The sequence below is a fragment of the Onychostruthus taczanowskii genome, unplaced genomic scaffold (genome assembly GCF_017590055.1).
Source record: "Onychostruthus taczanowskii isolate IOZ18803 unplaced genomic scaffold, ASM1759005v1 scaffold53, whole genome shotgun sequence".
NCBI classification, from domain to species: domain Eukaryota; kingdom Metazoa; phylum Chordata; class Aves; order Passeriformes; family Passeridae; genus Onychostruthus; species Onychostruthus taczanowskii.
This window is the reverse complement of record NW_024502902.1, coordinates 4,952,397-4,972,335: the sequence shown is the minus strand read 5'-3', so window position 1 is coordinate 4,972,335 and position 19,939 is coordinate 4,952,397. Positions and strand designations below refer to the sequence as shown.

The window sequence follows — 19,939 nt, the reverse complement described above, 5'->3', positions numbered from 1 at the left end:
TCTCATATATTTTCCTTTTAGCACAGCCTACTGGCATCTCATTCCCAGGAATACATTTTCCTCTGCCAATAACAAACATGCAAAGCAGAAATGCTCCTTCTCCAAGTCTGTACCCTGTGGGAGCTGGATTTTCCAGCTTCTGAGGAGGCATAGCTTTTGCTAGTCAAGGGAGATGGGGATATGCACTTTGCTCCTTTGATGCCATGCTCTGCCCTAATTTCTCTTAATAAATATTTGCAAGGCAGTTCAAAAAAGCTCTGGGTCCATTCTCCACAGCTGGAGTACTGGAGATTAATAGAATTAAACTCTCTTTAAATCCTGAAGAAAGAGCTCAGAAGAGAAACTGGTTTTTTGCTTTAACACTGTGTGAGTCATGCAATGTTTAGTTTGGATGTTTGATACATCATAGCATCTAAGCCAAAAAGACAGCTGTAGAATGAGTGGCAGGTTGACAAAGACTGGAGAACAATAATGTGGAAAAAGCATTGGACTGAGGTTGAGAAGGTAAAAAGAAGTCCTCAAAATTACAGTGTTACCAACAAGATTTTATTACAAATCTTGTAGCATGTGGAGAGTTTTCATTCTAAAAACTCTTTTTGATACCACAAAAAACTCTGGTTTCAAAAGAGGACAGAAAATATCAGTTTTCGTTTATAATTAAAACATCCCTATCCCCCATAGGAAAAAGCTTGAAAACATGACCAAAGGGTATCCCTTGGAAATCAGAATGAAAAAATAAAGAACTCAAATCTTTTATTTTATTTTACAATTTACCCCACCATGAGTTATACCCTATTTCTATGCATGGTTGGCCTTTCACCTCTAAATATTTCTGCCTGATGGCAGAAACAGACAAAGAACCATTCAGCTAAAATAGAACTACAGATGTTTCAGAAACTGAAGCCATTCTATTTTGGCAGCAATTCATAATCAGAATTTTCTGATTATGTCCCTTGTCACATTAAAATCCATAAACTAGAATGTGCACATGCTGATCCATATAATAAACTCTCTCCCTTGGAGCCCATTTACTGAGGTCAACCTTCTCACATACTGGCTTCTCAGTAAAGGAATATCACAGCAAAGCAAACTGCAATTAGAGGGGGAAAAAAAAGAAAAAAAAAAAGAGAACTCCCATCCACTCAGCTCATCTGACAAGTGTGGAGAGTGAGAAGTGTTTTTCCCCAGACTCACTGAATCAGCAAGTCCCACCTCTTTGTTTGATCCCCTCCTAATTACAGTCACTAAAATAAACCCCCAATCACAGTTAGAAACTTGCCTTTTCCCCCCAAATATCCTAACCCCTTAGTTTCTTTCTCTCTTCACCAAAACAAATCAGTATTCTCCTATAGTTTCACACACAGATGATGACAGTATTGTGAGACACTGTAGCACAACACCCCTCAATATTTCTATCAGCTATAGCTAACTAATAGTATTCTTTATCAATGAAGCCTCAAAGATTCTGTAGCAAAAAAGAAGAATGCAACACAATATAAAAATCAAGAATAGAAATTCTGAAGCAGATAGAGCCTCCACAGGGACCTTTTCAAAGAGAAACTGTATTTCATTTGTGTAATAACCCTAGGATGAGCTATGCACTGTAGTCTAACCAATAAATACTTACACAAATCTTTCAGAAGCTAACAGATGTTTCTTTTATGAGCAAAGACACGTGCCATTCGGCCTTTTTAGACACTTATAAAAATTCAGATAATTTTAAGCTATTTTAATAGCTGCCTGACAATTTTATTAATGCACTCTGCTACAATATGATCCTGTTTCCATCACAAAAAGACTGACTCATACTATGGATTTTTATACACACTAAGGTGCATGTTACTGCCTTCCTCTTGATTAGTAAGAAAAGAAAGTGTGTTTTACTGACCAGAAGAAACAGAAAAATCTTTGCAGGATTTAACATGAACACTGTGTCAGCCCACAGAGATCCTGTCTCGAAATAATCTGGAAGCTTTAATGATTTACTCAGCGTAAACTGACAGACTTAAGTACAAAACCTGCCCAGAATCAATTCTGTCGCTCAAATCCTGCCTTGAGCCATAGGTGTCAATGAATTTTAAATTTTAATCTTGGCAACAACTGAGTATTTTACATCATCACAAGAACAGCACACCTATAAAAAGCACAATCATTGAAGGAGAGTCAAGGGCTATGACAGGTACAGTTTATTAAAACAGGGCTTCATTGATAGAGCCAAATTCAGGGAAATTTATACAGCACCTGCTGACTCTGCCTGCCTCTCACCAGTGCCATCAGCATCTCACTTTCTGGCATGCTAAATTCACATAGAAATGAAAAGTTCTGCATGCACGTAACATTACAACCTTATGCATAATATTTCTTGTAGGAATATAATTGCTAAAATCCCGACACAAGATGCTTAAATTTGTGAGGGTTATGATTTTTCTCTTTATTTGTTTGTTTGTTTGCTCTTTTTCCTGAAGAAGCTGCAAAAATAGGATGAACCTAGACTGTTACCTCAGGCTTTCTCAAGAGCAATATGCCAAAGCACCCACATGCTGTTTGCAAATTTTAACTTTGGGATTGACTATGTGCCAGTCCCTCTTCAGCTCTGGGCACTTGATCCTGCACCAAAATCGCTGCTGACCTTTTCTGGTATTTATGATGTCAGTATGGATTTTTGTCATTATTTGAGCTTCTGACACAAAGCAAACAGCTTCTATGGCATGTTTTTATTCATGCAAAGTATGAACATGTGAATCTCAGTATTCCTATCAAGTTTGCCATTTCCCCTTCTTGTATGCTTGGTTAATGGAGGTCACCTTTCCAGGGAAGACTTACTTGCACAGATGAACACCAATGGTAGCTTATATTCTCTGGGTGACTTATGAGTAGAGTTATTTGAAATGCACTAATTGGGTGTTACGCAGTCTCTGTTGTTTAAAAGTACTTAAAATATTCATCGTATCAGCTAGCTGGATTGTGAGGCTAACATGCAGTAGTAGTAAGACATCACTGCTTCTGAGTTTTGACATGTACTTAAAAATATCATAATGCCCTGTGATGTAGCATTCAATTTAACACAGCGCTCCTCAACAATGATCTCTACAGGGATTATTCAGGTCTCATTTGTGAGCCCCAGCTGTGACTCATGCAAAGCAATATCCTAAAGGAACAAGGCAGACACAGGAATTGTCACCTGACAACATAAAGCAGGAAGAGAGACTCTTGCTACTTGCATGTGGAGCATCCAGCACACAGAGACTGTGACCCAGACTGAAACTGCAACTTGAAAGACATATAATTATGATGACTGTTGTAGTCAGGTCCCAAATCAATTCAACCCTGAGAATCCATATTTAACACCCAGTAAAATGAAAAATCAGAACCTTGGAAAAAAAGAACGCACATTGCAGGACCGAAATTTTGGGTGAGCAAGAATAATAAAACAGTTAGCAGATGTGGCCTTTAAAAGAACTTTAAGACTGATGGCACAGAACATAGCTTTGGACTCATTTTTTTCTCAGAAGAATTTGCAGAGTTTTTGCAATAAAAACATATTGGTTACTAATCCTTGTTGTCTGAAACATTCTGCAGCACTTCATCCAAGAATACACCATGATCTACAGTCCCACACTTTTGTCCTTAGGCTAGGTACTTTCTCAAGTTTTGAACTGTCAAAATCTAGTGAAAGATGAATAGGAGACATAATCAGTGTCAACTAAGTCACAGAAAACATGCATGACAGGTTATCTTCACCAGACTGGCTGAAGACTCAAACCTTTGAAGTCAATATTTTGGAGGTATATCTCAGTCCTAAAGGAAAACATTCTACCTATCTATAGGAGCAATGGAGAATGAGGCTAAAGCAGAAATGCCCAAATCCCAGCTAAAAAGCTGAATATGACTCTTGAAATTTAAGTTACGGGTTCCCAAAGACATATTTATGCACAGAGATTGAAGCTTGTATATACAATGATTAATAATGATACAACCCCCCACTGGCTCCTAAGAGAAACTGTTAAATGTTATATTGCTTGAGACACTGTTTCAGGCTACCAAAGAGAGGTGTGAATTTCTCCCAAAGCCTAAGGTTGCCACTTCAAAGATGAGATTTTTAAATTTCTACACTCTTGCTACAGAACAGTTGGATCACTTATTGTAAGGGCATATGCAAAGAGCTTATCAGGAAAGGGCAGAAGAGCAATAATTTACAAAGAAATCCTACTGCCTTTTTTTCCATCTACAGAGTGAATTGAGTAGAACCTTTACCACCTGAAATATTAAATTACTATGTAAGGGTCTGATCTTTTCAGCAACTCTTAAGATAACTGGAGTAAGAACCTTTGCAGAACAAGGACTTTGGGTATTGCAGGTGCTGTTTAAAACATACTGTAAGCCCTTCTACACAGCAAATCAGACCTGGTTAAATTACAAGAGAGTCCTGAATGTGAGTTTCTTCCAAGCATGGTGTCTGAGAAAAAAAGGAATCTGAGCTACTGGTCTCCCTTTATCACTGTTTTTGCTGGGAAGAAAAGTCTTCCCAGGCACAGAAAGAATCACAGACTCTAGTACTTTCACTCTATGTGTGGCTGCAATTTGGGAAAGGCTGTGCTGGACTGTCTCATCAGTTATGTTGCAGCAACCTGGAGACAGAAGTTCTTGCCTTTCCTGCACTGATGTGAAAAATTGTTTAATTTGCACAAAAAGCATCCTGGCATAGGCAAGTTCATAATGGTGCCTTCTAGCCAGCAACTGGTTGTTAGAACATTTCTAGAAGGAGACCCAGTGGGTCTAAAGCTGCCCTCCTAACTGGGGCTGGGTGTAATGACAGGTTCCTTTGGAGACTAGCATTTCCCCTCATACGAGTTTCATTGTGCTTCTGTTTATGCAATATTTCAACAAACATTCTAGATTGCCCCCAAGAAATCTTCACAAACTTACCTGGGACATCTGGGAGAGAAACTAGGAAGAGATTAAAACATTACTTTAGTAAAATATCCGTTGGAGGAATATTTGGAGCTCATGACATGAGACAATCTTTCAGTCTTTTGTAATGCAGGCAGGAGAAATAAAAAGACACTTAGGAAAAATTGAGAATCACCACAGAACTAAGCCAAACTTTTACAAAGCAGTAAAAGAGTATCAGTATCTCTCCAAATTACTTGACCTTCCTTCCATTTCCATTGAATGACAGAACAATACAATCATTTAGGTTGAGAAAGACCTTTACATCCTATCACCAAAGTAACACTACCAAGTCCACCCCATTAAACCTCGTACCTACGTGCCACATCTACACAGCTTTTAAATGCAGCCAGGGATGGTGACAACTTCCTGGGCAGTGTGTTCCAATGCTTGTCAAACCTTTCTCTTCAGACATTTTCAGCTGCCCTTCATTGGACATGCTCCAGCACCTCAATGTCCTTCTTGAAGCGAGGGGCCCAGAAATGAACATGGGACTTGAGGTGTGGCCTCACCAGTGCTGAGAACAGAGGGACAATCCCTGCCCTGGTCCTGCTGGCCATGCCATTGCTGATACAGGCCAGGATGCCACTGGCTTTCTTGGCCACCTGGGCCCACACTGGCTCATGTTAAACTGCTGTTGACCAGCACTCACAGATCCTTTCCCACTGGGCAGTTTTCCAGCCATTTGGCCCCAAAGCTGTAATACTGCATAGGGTTGTTGTGACCCAAATGCAGGATGTGGCACTTTGCCTTGTTGAAACTCACAGAAATTGCCTCAGCCCATAGATTCAGACTGTTCAGATCCTTCCTGTCCAGAGATTTCCTGCCCTCCAACAGATCAACACTCCCACTCAACTTGGTGTTGATCAAGAGTGCACCTGATCCCCTTGTCCAGATCATTGACAAAGATATTAAATCAAACTGGCCCCAGTATTGAGCCCTGGGAGACACCACCAGTGACTGGCTGACAAATGTATTTAGCTCCATTCACCACCACTCTCTGGGCCCAGCCATCCAGCCAGTTTTTTATCCAGAGAACACGTCTAAGCCATGGGAAGCCAGTTTCTGTGAGAATGCTGTGGGAAACCATGTCAAAAGCTTTATTGAAGTTTAGGTAGACAACATCCACAGCCTTTCCCTCATCCACTAAGGAGAGCTGCCTTTGTCACAGAAGGAGATGAGGTGGGTCAAGCAGGACCTGCCTTTCACAAACCCATGCTGACAGGCCTTCCCTAGTTGTCCTGCACATGCTGCAGGACAGCACTCAAGGTGACCTGCTCCATGATCTTCCCTGGCCCCAAGGTCAAGCCAACAGGCCTGTAATTCCACAGATGCTCCTTCCGGCCCTTCCTGTAAATGGGCATCGCATTTATTCATCTCAAGTGCACTGGGATCTCCCTGGTTAGCAAGATCTGCTGACAGATTCAGCCAGGCACTGGCCCTGGCTGGCTCCCTCACCAGCTGGGTCAGGAAATAATCTTCCACACACTCCAGGAACTTCCTGGACTGTTTCCTCTCCCCCATGTTGTATTTCCAGACCTCTGCTAAGTAAGTTCAACTTACCTCTCTGGTAGGTTCAAGCCCACCACAAGAACAAGGGCTAGCAACTGTAAGACCTCCCAGCTGCTTACAGACTATTTCTTCTGCCTCCTCCTCGCAGCTGAGTGGCCGACAACAGACTCTCACCATGGTGTTCGCTTTGTTGGCTTTCCCTCTGATTCTTACCCTTAAACACTCAACTCTGATGTCACCATCATTGAGGTCACCTTTGCTAATGAAACTGCAGCCTGTGACAGGCTGGAGAACAAGCCTGTGCTTGGACACTTCCTCTCTCCTCCACAGCATTTAGGATCCAATGTCTTCTCCCACCCCAGCTCAACACCTGGAGCTAAGGCATTCTCTCATCTATTCATTGTTTGTGCACAACTGCCTGGGAGATGAGCAGATGCACACACTGACCAATTTATTGCCAGGATTAAAAAACTGTGGAGAAGCAGGTGGTCAGCTGGAATTAAAAAGACACACAGAACAGCTTACAAAATCATCCATTTGGGAGTTGTGCTATGTACGTTATGAGGGCAGCAGTACAGGAATTCTGTCTCCATGTGTAAGTTAGAGCTTTTCACAGCTCTAATCAGACAAACATACTTGCCTAGCTCTATGGCTCTATGGAGACTGATTTACAAACACGTTTTACTTCCATTAATTATTCTTCTCCATATTTCCATATTTTCTGCCTCTATTTTCTTTCAATCTTACATCTGCCTCTGCTCCATGTTCCTCTTTTTACAAGCAGTCTTTATGCTTGGTTTTATTCCCCCCGTAAAAAAGCAAGGGATCTTCATTAAAATTATGACAGAAATTATAAGCAAGGAGACAATCCCGCTCATTGTCTCAATTCAGATTTTGCTCTCTTTGACTATGCAGTCCTCTATGCCCAAGTTCTGTTTATCCACATTTCTTTTCCTGCTATGACACGCTATTACACCATAGTCAGTCAAATATCGCTATTAATAATGGGACAGCTGCACACAGTGAGACAGAACAATAGCACAGCTTTACTTACTATGCATACATTTATGTTACTTATGGTTTCAGGGTATATGTTTGTTTACATGAAACTCAAGGTTCAGTGGAGGGAAAGTCTGCATGAAGAGGTCTGACCAATACCTGAAGAGGAGGAAAAATTGAATATTCCTTAATGAAAAAAGCTTGCAAATAATTAAATTAAGCAAAAAGGTGACTGCTTCTGGCTTGCTGAAAAGACACCAGTGTATTCATAGAAGGGAATGGAAACAAATGCATGAAGAAGCAACACAGAGCTGAAGATAATAGGTCCTGCCCTGGAGCTGGGTACTGAGAAAAGCCTTGTGAATTTCACCAGGGGATAAATACAGTAAACATGTTCTTTCCTGTCTCCCTCCTAATGGAGTGGTGTATTTTGGCTTCTCTAAACAAATACTCCCATTTGCTTAGGCTGACTTTGATTGAGATGATTTTGAGAGGGCTGATGAAACACATCAAGGCTACACTTTTGCAGGGTTGTAAACCCTTAAACCAGGATGCTGGAATGTCTCTGCACTTACCAGCACAGTAATAAATATGCTGAGGGCAAGAGGAGAACAATAGGGTATGTCTCTGACTCTGAACAGCTGGCAACACTGGAACCTGGGAGAACTAAATGGTTTTAGCGGTGTGCTAGCTACAAAGTGCTCTGCTTTGTGACAGGGTAGTAGGGGAACTTTTTTGTAATCATCTCTTTATAGAGTTACTCTAAAAGTGTCCTTTCTCAGACTGACTACGAAGTACATTTTCAAGGAGCTGTGGGAAGTGGCAATAGGTGGGGAAGACTATTTTAGGTGCTTAGAATCCAGACCCCTTTATCAACTTATTAAGAGGACCAAACAGCAACTTATTTCTATTCACATGTGTAACTCTACTCCCTTCTTTTTCCTCCCTGGTTCAAAAATGATCCCAACTTCATTCATTCTCAGTGGTTACATGGAACAGTTAAATTGAAAGTAATAATTAAGTTTTATTAATTAAAAAAAAATAAAACCCAAGTTCTTCCAAGAGGTATTGAACAGTACATAACTACAACATGCACGTAATTCTTTATCATCTACTGTATTGTCAGGCTCTCACCTGCCCCAAATAATCAGACCAATAAACCAAACTAGATACATACCGATACAATACCGATAGATAATCGGTATTGTCAATTAATCAATACAGAACATCATTGAGAAAAGAGCTCACAAAGAGAACAATTATATTCAAACACCAAAAACTGAAAGAGTGAAAACATTTAACCTCAGCTAGCCCTTTCACCCACACTGTATTGCTTCCCTCATCATTCTCCCCCCGCCCCTCAAATAAGGACAGTAAAAAAATCATTAAAATACCTTTGAACTTGTGAAAGACGGCCCATAGCTCAGCAATGTCAGTGGCAAATGTAATGTCTGTGTCGAGGACAATGACTCGCTCAAGATTGGAAGGTAGAGTCTTAGTCAGAACCAACTTCATCAGCCCGTAAATCCCAGAGTAGTGTTTGTTGGGGATCCAAGACACTTCAGACTTGACAGGAAATGGGAAGTTGGAAAGAGGAAAAAAAATAATCTTTATTAGAAAGAGAAAATTTTCCTGAAATTAGTTTCTTGTCATAGTGGAAGATCTCTGAGGAAGAAAGTCATCTAAAAGCTTGTATTTAAATTTACTTCAGGAGCTCTGAAATACACTAAAGTTTCTGAAAGCTTAGGAAAAAAAGTTCTTTCAGGCAATCTCTTCACACAATATAACTAAAATTAGTTGAGCCTTTCTGGTCTGGTAGAATTCATTCTGAGACATCCACATGTTCTTATAAAACTGAAATACATTTTTAGTCTAAAACTTCAGGTGTATTGTACATTACTTTAATTTTCAACCAAAAAAGAACTTGTTATCTCAAAATTTTCTCTGATGCAGAAGTAGCAAGCATAATATTTTCCTTGTATTTTTTAGAGACTTGGTGGTCAGAATTTCAATAGGCCAATCACTTGAAATAATGGGCCAGAAAATTGCAAAAAAACTGGTTCTTCCAAATGCAAATTTTCCTTAAGCCTTACATCTTTAACTTAAAACCAAGGTCCCACAGACACGCTCAAAAGTAGAGAAAGTGACAGAAAATTCTCAGCCACATTTTTTGGTTTTATGTATTGAATGTGGCAAACTCAAACATTTTCATTTCTTCAGTAAGAGCTCAACTCTATTTGTACAGCTTCTAAAATAAAAGTTGGGAGACTAAATTCCGTAATGCATTGTACTCTTGACAATGGGATATTCCATGAGCTGCGCTGAGTTTTCTTTCTATGAGACTCAAGTACTCAAATTTCAGAAGTTTCTGCTTAGAGTGGGATATTAGAAGTTTTTGAGAAGTGCCTATTTCCCTATCTGAAACTCCTTGTTTGTTTTAAGGGGTATGCACTACAATTCCCAGATTTTAAGTTTTCCCTTGTGTTGTGCTCTCAGTAACTAGTATTTTGTCCACAACAAATTTGAGTGAGACAGATTTCAGGATTTGTCCTGGCATGTTATGCTTTGGAGAAAGTAAGCAGAAATTCAGTGTATTCATAAAATGGAGGAGGAGATTTATTCTGTTAACTATCTTGTATCTATTCACTGCCATTGTGAATTTATTATATGATACAACACTTGCACCAAAAAAAAAAAAAAAAAAAAAAAAAACACCAAAAAAAACAACAACAACAACAACAACAAAAAATATATATATATATCACTTCCCTCAAAATCCTTAGAGAAAACCTTCTGTAAGAGAGTGAGTTCCTACATTTGGAAGTTGGAAGTATGGTTGAAGAAAGGCTAATAATAGGTACTTAGAGCATACTTCTTTTTGAACATACAGTAACAAGGCCTCTGATGATGTAAGCTGACCTCCTCTATTCCCTTTTAAATGGCACACAACTTTTCTCTGTATTCTCAGGATTCCTGTACCAGGGCAGAGCACTCTCCCACTACAAAGTTCATTAAAAAGACAGAGGGAAGTAGAACAAACCTTTAAGGAGAAAGACAAGAATTTCAGGGGAAAGGCAGAAAAAGCAGATTCCATAGAATAAAAACAGAAAGTGCAAACTGAAGTGTGAAGTTTTGGTTGGTTTATTGAAAACTCAGTGTTCTCCAGAAATATCTTCTCTGTAACAGAGATAATTTCAAATTCACACCCTCACAACTCTACTTATTTGTGGTCCTTGCTTTCCCACATCGTGGCTCTTGGAATGGACCATCACACCATGGTGTATTTAATTCATACAAAGCATTACCTACTTTGCTTCTGCAAACCATACTGTTCTGAATCTGCCACTTGATATTCTTGTTAAAAGTGTTCCCCATTTTACAGATTTGAGCTTGCAATTACCCATTGCTACGCTACTAATTTTCGATGGCATGTCCTTCATTTTATTAGCTGAAATATTTCTCCAGAAAAACATCCAGTGTGCTTATGGAAATAAGTTTAATAAGGTAGGGGTTCATATGTTGCATGAATAGCCTGACACATGCAGGGAAGGTAAAGGGTGGCTGGAAAAGCAAATCACCTTCAAAGTGCAGTTATTTTCTTTGCTCTCAGGATGTCCAATTTCTAACACCACTGCCACGTATCACTGCAGGGAAGAAACCCATGTCTGGCAGTTCCTTCTGATCTGGCACACAGAAGGCAAAAGCCTGCCATCCTGAAGCCTGATATCTGAAGGCACCACTTTTAAAAATGAAAGGGGCAGCCCCTGTTTCAAATGGTCCATCACAGTTGGCTCGCATGTGTTGGATTTGAGGATATGTTGAAGCCTGGACTCTCAATCAGTCCAATTTATCCCCAGTTCCTCTCCTGTGATGCAGAGTTGACTCAGACACAGAGATCCTAATTAGCCCCCAGCATAATTTCTTGATGGCTTTGCTATTCAAGAATAATGTAACAGTTCCAAATTCATGGTAAGGAAAACTCCTTATGCTACACAAGAGCTCTGTGAAGGCTCACTCTGGCTCACTACATAGTCTTATGGGAAGAAATACACAGGCACAGCGTCAAAGTGCTTTGTCCTTGTCCTAGTTTTGGCCACGACCTGGAGGTTATTCTGTATCATGTCAAAACATTGCAGGGAGCAGGGGGAAGGGACTCTCTGCCTTTTGAGAAGAAGAGTGAGACCTCTGGCCAAAAAAACCACTCCTCTAAATATTGCCTAAATACTTTCTGTAACTTTGAATACAATATTGTTTGTTTAGCACAGTCAAAATGGCCCATATATGGCATGTTTGTGAATCATCTGCTAACAAGATAGATCAGAGTTGCCTTCAGAGAAAAATATTCCTAGAAGATACATCAGCAATGTTAAAAAATAGTTAGTAAAAGAGAGTGAAACAAAACAGTGTGACATACTTTGCCATTTGTATGATTCCCAGTTCAGCGGAAATAGCACACCTTGGATCTCTAGCTCTCAAGATCTGTGTTTTTGTTCATGAGAAAAGAGTAAAGGAAAGCATTTAGCTGGTGCTGACACTGATTCTTTTAAGTTAAGTGAAATAGCATCTACTCACTAAAGGTCTTTCATCAGAACCATCTTTATTCTTTTCGTAATTGAAGACTGAAAACAAACTAAAATATCTAAATCATTTGAATATAAAAATCACAAGCATATGAGTCTGCATGCAGCACGTAACTGATCACCTGGTAAATGGCAGAGAGGTGGGAGCAAGTCTCTCTGTTCAGGTATACCTCACCAGCAAGTTGTCTTCCCTAACTGTGCTGGATCTCTGGGAAAAGCTGACCAAATCACAGTTGCTGTGCACAGCCTGACTCAGCTTTCTCACAGCTGCTACCACTGTATAAATGCTCATTAAGTTACCAAAAGTGTCCTTTTTAACAGAGAAGTCTCATACATAGAGCTTAAAGTCAAGTTTACCTGTTTCCTTGCCTGAGAGAGGGGGAAATGGTGGCTCATTCTCTGTGAATGAATTGTATAGTGACTACATTCACAAGTGTTTAGGTATTTTTATTTTCTAAAACACTTGAGTCTGGTTGCTCACACATTACAATCACAAAGCACCATTCTTGTACCAAGTCACCACAAATATATCCAGCCAGACTTTGACTCTTACACTGTACTTCTTTATGGAACTGCATGATTTTTTTAATATGCTCTTTTTCCCCACAAACAGATGATGGGGAAACTTGCCCAGGCTTCCCAGGTGAATACTGACTGCTCCACATATGTAAGTGAAGTATCTGTACAAGGGCAGGTCACCTGAGCCGCTTTGAAAAGGATGGAGGCTTGGACTTGTAGACTTAGCATGAAACAAGTCTGGAAAACAGTACCAGCATGAACAGAATGATAGTGACCAATACAAAGGGACAAAAAACTTTGGAGTGTCTGTATTGTGCCAGATCAATCACCCACTGAGCTCAGTAGCTGGCATCATATAGTAGATGGTGGCAGGTGCCTACTGAAGAATATAAACCCGGGGAAATTCTACACCAATACTGCTCCCCACGTATATTCCCATCCTGCAGCAAGTTGCACCAAATTTTGGAGCTGCTGGTGGTATTATTGTTGATTGATAACTTTCGGTGGATTTGTCATCTGTGAATTAGATCAAATTAGGATACAGTTTCATATTTGGTAAAAGCCCAATTCATTATATTCCATTATCATTACATTTCTATTTAAACCTCATGCTCTTAAAGGTTATCAGTCTTGCATATCAAGACACTTTGTTTGCAAATATGACTTTGTGCACTCACTCTTTTCCACATTACTAAAATCACAATAAACAGCAGTGAGATGAAGCACAAGAAAAGAGATTATGTATTTGCTGTCCTACCTTAGTGCTTGTTTACATGTACACAAAGTGAAGCATCAAAACAGTAGCAAGCACAAAAGCAGAGGAAAGCTAAACTGCGGCTATATGGGACTGTAGGACTGTATATGTTTCTCTTATCATTTACCATTTTCTCTGAAGCACTAGAGGCTGACAGAAAGCCTAATAGCCTGATTTGCTACATGCTTCTTGGATTGGAAGGTGATATATAATAGTACCATTAAAAAAGCTCTCAAAACTTTTAGCTAGCAACTGCATAAACTTAAGACTGCATTTCTTTTCTATAAATAGAAGTTTCCCTTCTAAAAGCATTTCCCCCATTAAAGACTTCTGATTACTGCCCTACCAGAAAAAAATTCTATCCTGACTTTTCCTGATGAATGGGTTGTGCTCAATACAGCATCACAAAATCACAGAACAAGCCTGCAAGGTACCTCTGGGACTCACTTGGTCCAACTTCCCCCTGACAAGCACAGCCACCCAGCGCCAGTGGCACGGGACCACGTCCAGATGGCTTTTGACTATATCCAAGATGGGGACTTCACAGTCTCATTGGGCACCCTGAGCCAGTGCTTGGTTACCCTCACAGTAAAAGAATATTTCCTGATGTTCAGAGGGCTCCTCCTGTATTTCACTTTGTGCCCACTGCCTCTTGTTCTGTCATTAGGCACCTCTGACAAGAGCCTGGCTCTGTCTTTTTCACACCCTCCCTCCAAGCATTTATGTACAGTGATACGATCTCCCTCCAAGCCTTCTCTTCTCCGGATGACCAGTCCCAGTTCTCTCACCTTTCTTTGCACGTGAGGTTCAATCCCTTCATCACCTTAGTAGCCCTTGGCTGGCTTCTTCATTATTTTCATGTCTCTCTCATGCTGAGATGCCCAGAACTCAGCCTGGACCCAGCTCTCCAGGTGTGGCCTCACCAGCGCTGAGTCGAAGGCAAGGGTCATGTCCCTTGACCTGCTGTCAGTGTTTGTCTAATGCAGTCATTGCTGCAAGGGCAAATTCCTGGCTCTTGTTTCACCTGGTGTCCACCAGATTCCTTTCTGCCAAGCTGCTTTCCAGCATGGCAACCCTCAGCATGTCAGGGTACACGGGTTGTTCCCATATACAAAATTTTGCACTTTTTGTTGAACTTCATGAGGTTCTTATCAGACCCTCTTCTCTGTTAAATAGTATTTTTTTTTCCATTTACTTAATGAAATTTCCCACTGTCTCACAGAATACATAGCACCACAGAACCCTCTGAGAAACAAAAAGTGCTCCTTGTTCAGCATGGTAAGACAGAATTTTGGCTGATAAAGTGTTTTCCCTGGCAGCATGTCCTTAAACACTTTACCCTGGAAAAATGCAACCTCCAATACCATATTGATTTTGTCACTACATTCACTGCAACTTCCTAGGTATGCCTGGGAGTAAAAAAAACCAAAACAATCAAAATCCAGAGCTATGACATAGTATCCCCTTCCCCACTCCAAATCAAAGACACCCGTGCTGCTTGGCTGACTCCACAAAAGCACCAGAAAAGTTAGTGCCTTGCAGGAGCCTGTAGGTCAGGCTGGCTGGGGTGATGCACCAGGCTGAGAATCAGCAGCCCTGAGGCACAAGGTGCCACTTGCATGCCTGCTCCCCCACCTCAGAGGCGGGCTCATAAATGGGATCAAACAGAACCCAATTTCATCACCATCTAGACTACTGGCTGCAGATTCCCTGTGCTGGGGAAACAGACAGCAGCAAATAGAAGAAGTAAGAAAATAGAAAAGGTGGAGGGAAGTAGAAAATGCAGTCTGTAGATTTTGCCTCCCCAGAGCTTTCATGCCAGGTTTTACCATTAAAAATACCTGGCATCTAGAATAGACTGAGTAAAATAAAGAGAAATGTGAATCAAGTTCTGTAATAAATGTCTCAATGGAAACATGGATATCCAGAAGTAATTGGAATCTACTCACTCTTAAGCAACTTCAACATAGGCACTATCTTCCTTGAAAATTGCATCAGTCAGATGATAAACTAGGTTTGAAATCTTAAAAGAAGGCAAACAGAGCAAAACTTCCAGGACACAACAAAACCACAGAGTGTTTTAAATCTGCACATGTTGTAGCTGAATTGTATCTGACACTGATCTGAAAAACAGTGCAATCTATATGGTGAAAGAATTTCCAGCAGGATGGATCTCTGTGAAGCAACACTAGCCCAAGTCTTTCATAGCTGCTGGCTTCAGGCAGCCCTTACAAATGTCCTAGGTAAGGGGAACAACCCTGAAATTCTGATGTGTGAATCAGGTAACAATAACAATTGTTATTTTTTCAGATTGGCTACATAACTTTCTAGACAGAGCTGACAACTTGTTTTCACAGCTTTTTCATTACTTGCTTAGTGCTTTGCTGCTACTATGAACACTACAAGTAGTAAAATATTGTTTTTTTAAATAATGTGGCCATCATTTAAGACAAAGCTAACAGAACTGGGGCTTTCATGTCACTTCTAAACTGGAGGAAAATACTTCCACCACTTTAATTATGATCATATTCTGTGATTTGTAACATAAAACATAAAAAGAGGGGGTAAACAAGCAATATTGATTTGCTGGCACAGGACAGGAAGTTTTTTTTATGCATGGTTTTTCTCATCACTATTTTTCACACAGGGAGAACTTCATCCTGCTGTGAATATATGCCATACCTCTTCCCACATTCCTGAAACTTGAGTCACAATTCCAGCAGCACTAGCAGGGCACAGGATTAGTTCCAGGATAATCCTTCCCATTTTACATTGACTATACCTCACAATACCTAACCTCTTTGCAGGGACATGTGACTGATCCCCTTTCTCACTCTCTTGCTTCCAGGAGAGCAGTATCAACACCTTGTTGCAGAGACTGGGTTAACTGAATCATGGAGGAAGGAGACAAGTAGGTTACCATTTAAATATGGGTAAAAATTCATGCCTGTTTTTAGCACATTCTTTTTTTATAGATAACCATAATAATAATAATAAAAAAGAAAGAATCTAGATTGAGAAATTCCAAGTCTTCAGAGATCCTGAAAGGAGGAAGATTATTGTCACCACCAATAGTTTGCTCAGAAGGAATGCCAAAAGGAATCTCCTTGCATCTCACCTTCAAAAATCACTGCCTTTGCTCCATCCTTGTCAGGCATCCAGCAAACATTAACAGAAGAGCCTTATTTGAACAAAACCAGACCCTTCTATTAATGTTTGCTGGATAACTTGTAATTTCCACATTGAATTTAGTTTTTTCCTGGGTGAGTCACATGTTTTGATTATACTGATATTCCCCCCCATAACAAGTCCTTACTATTTATATGAATGGTTGTCAAGGAAACCAAAAATCCAGCAAAGTTGGGTAACTTTTCTAGATTCAGAATTTCTTGTTTCTGAGTATTTTAAGAAATAATAATAACATCTTGCTCTAAGAAACAATTTTAAGGAGAAAGCAATTTATACAACTTTGCTAAAATAATTTTTCTATTTCTGCTGGCCTTTCTGGCTGTTCTTGCTCATCACAGAAGCAATGGTGACTTTAATAGGATTCTGCCTCATCTTTCACTTTAAGAAACAGATGGTGTCTTCCACACACGTATGCAACAAGTCTGGATGCAAATAACAGTGAGCAAAAAGGTTGAGATAGAAATGGATGATTATTTGAACCTCTGGGTCCTGGATAATGTAGAGCAAATGCAGAAACTGTGGAGCAAGCTACAACTGGAAAGGAATATTAGATATTAAAAAGGCAGAACAAACAAAACCTCCAAAATCAGCATCAGCATACAGCAAAGGAAAATAACTGCAAATTAATTCTCATCTCTGTAGCAAAGTCCATAACACAGTCTGACTGATATTGAAGATGTTTTTTTCTTTTTTTTTTTAATTTTCTTTCCAAATCTGTCACCAATACACACATGCACACAAAGGGCAGACAAGTGGGAAAAACCTGATTTAAGGATGCTTCTTCAAAACAACTTCCTTAACAACAAAATTAAATGAGGGTGCCAAGAGCTTATAATGCTTTACACAGATACAACTGCAGACATAAACTAAAAATGATGTAGGTGGGGTTTCTTTTTCGGTCTCTCTCATTTAGGCAGCAAAACATTCAGCCATACAGCTTCTTCAGAAAAGAAAGGACCAAAAGGCAATTCAGCTATTGGGATCTTTAAGGACTCTCTCCCTCCCCTTAGGTATTTAGCTGGCTTTTCTCCCACCTTATTTAGCCCCATAAACTCAGATGGCCAATTTCAATTTCAGTCCTTTTCTTCACTCTCATTTCAGAGTTTCTAAATTTCTTCATTGTTTCTTGCTATCTCCAAAATGCTGAATGCCATCTTTGTTTTCCTTTCTTCATTTGTGCAAAATGAGACCACAGAATGGAGAAGTCTGGCCAGTCTCAGTTAGTGCTGTTTCTTGCTCCTTTGAGGCCTCTGGCCTTAACCCCAGCTGTTTTCAGTGCAACAGTCAAGGGTGGAGGACCTAAAAGAGTCTGAGTATCCTGAAAGAGGTCAGTGAGAACCAGCCAAACACCAGCCTCCCAGCCCCACCTCTCCAGAAGAGGCAAGAGAACAAATCTTCCCTAGAAGATAAGATAAAGCCTTTTTCTTTCTTTCTTCCTGTCAGTGAATGAGTGAGAAGAGACAAACAAGCTGAAGCAGATAAAATGGCAGGAAGCCAGAGCTTTCTGCTAAAAGCTGACTGACAGGTAGATCTGGTAAGAACTTGCCCAGTGGTGAAAACTCAGGGCTGCCCTTCTCGCTTCATCTGTATGGAAAGATAAGAAAGATCAATTGCCCACTTTAATTGCCAGTGAACTCAATCAACAAGCTCTTTGTGCTAATTCATCAGGGAAGATACAAATCCATGAAAATATTATCACTGCCTGATGTACTGAAGCTTTTTTCACTTCAGTAACTATGCAAGTACATACACATTAGCTGCAGCCATTCCATGTTCTAGCACATTTCCATGCAGCTCTTGGGGTCAAAGCCCAGCAGCACACAACCTGTATTTTGCGTGATGTCAGGGTAACACACAGGTGTCTTCAAGATGCACTATCCAGGATAAAATGCAACAGCATGTCCTGCATAACCATGTTTTGTTGAATAGACAACAGCTGCAACTCAAAACTTATCTGAAGTGGGATTCTTTGCCTACTGAAAAATCCTTTTGTAAGGATTATCAAAGAAGGTTGCAGAACAGTTACAGTGACTATTGCTAACCAAGTAACACCTGAGAGCAGAGACTGCAGGTGTAAAATACCAGCTATCATGCACTAAAACATTTCCAACCAGACACCAAGAATTTTGAGGGAATGGCTTCCCACCCTTTTAAGCCTAAAAGATTCCCATCCAGTTTGTATCAATACAAAACAGTATTTGACAGCCAGAGTTGCAAAATAAAGAATCATAAAATATCTCAAGTTAGATGGGACCCATAAGAATCATAGTGTGCAACTCCCTTCTCCTCACAGGACTACCTAAAACTAAACCATATGACTAACAACAGTCTGTCCATGGCCAGGCTTGGAGTCGTGACCAGAGTTCACAAGCTTGGTGACATGACCCTGGGGAGCCTGTTCCAGTGACCAACCACCCTCTCCGTGAAGAATTTTCCTGATGTCCTAGGATGGTTTGTGGCAAGGATGTGGGAATGCAGCTTCCACAAGGCAGCTGATATCTTAACACAAAATCAAAACATAGCAAATCCTTATGAGAAAAAGAATCCATTCTTCTATTCAAAAGAAAATCCCTACCTACTATCAGGCATCTCACAGACCTAAACTTATACTGTTTCTGCCTAAAGAACAAGAATAGTAGAACTTCAACAGCTGAAAATGCTGCACCAAAAAAAGGAACACACATCCAACTAGTGGAATAAATGCTATACCCCATAAAGAACTCTTATGTCTCTTTTTTTCAGCAAAATCAAAGAATTTCCAGGAAAACAAATCAACCTCCACCCTGCAGAGGTGGAGGTCAGGTGAATGGAATTTCTTATATAGCAATCATTATTTCATGGGAATAAAAATTACATAAAACAGCGTTCTTTTCTCCAGTGCTAAGTATTACAATACATCAAAACTCCTGGGGACTAAAATGCTCCAGGAATACATCTAGAATAAAAAGAATAATAAAAGATAAAAGGTATTACAATTATGAACAAGCAAAACTAACAATAACCTAGTGCAAGAAGGAGTGAATGTAATAGGGTGAAAACGTGTTCTTTTTCTTTGTTATTAGAAAGAGCTACATTGTCTCTCAAACAATGCAGCACTAACTAGAGAAACAATCTGAAGAAAATAAAGACATTGGGAAAACTGGGCTTCTTCAAAAGCAGGAAACACTGAAGTTCATGACATCAGTCTAGTTAATTGCCCTGCTTCTGGTTAAATATCATCAAATACTTCAGATAACAGTGAGTTTGCATGAGTAGTGTTTAAATGAAGTGTCCATGTAGCAGGCATATAACTCTTACAACTTTTTGAAACGTGTCTGGGGGCTAAGTCCACCTTTGGCACCCTAATTCCATGTAATCTTGGAGTTTCACCCTAAAGACCATCAGATAAAAGCGCAATCAGACAGGTGAACACAGGTCCCAAATGTCTAATTAAAAC

At 40.0% G+C, this 19,939-nt stretch overlaps 1 protein-coding gene across 4 annotated transcripts in view; it reads right to left on the bottom strand.

Annotated features, from left to right (window-relative positions):
* Positions 1 to 19,939, bottom strand: part of LARGE1 (LARGE xylosyl- and glucuronyltransferase 1) — a 272,087-nt gene that overhangs the window by 93,918 nt on the left and 158,230 nt on the right. For all 4 annotated transcript variants that reach the window (XM_041416690.1, XM_041416691.1, XM_041416689.1 and 1 more), the window contains one exon: positions 8,856 to 9,027. In XM_041416690.1, the coding sequence (XP_041272624.1) occupies positions 8,856 to 9,027 (172 nt within the window). The remainder of the gene's footprint in view (positions 1 to 8,855; positions 9,028 to 19,939) is intronic.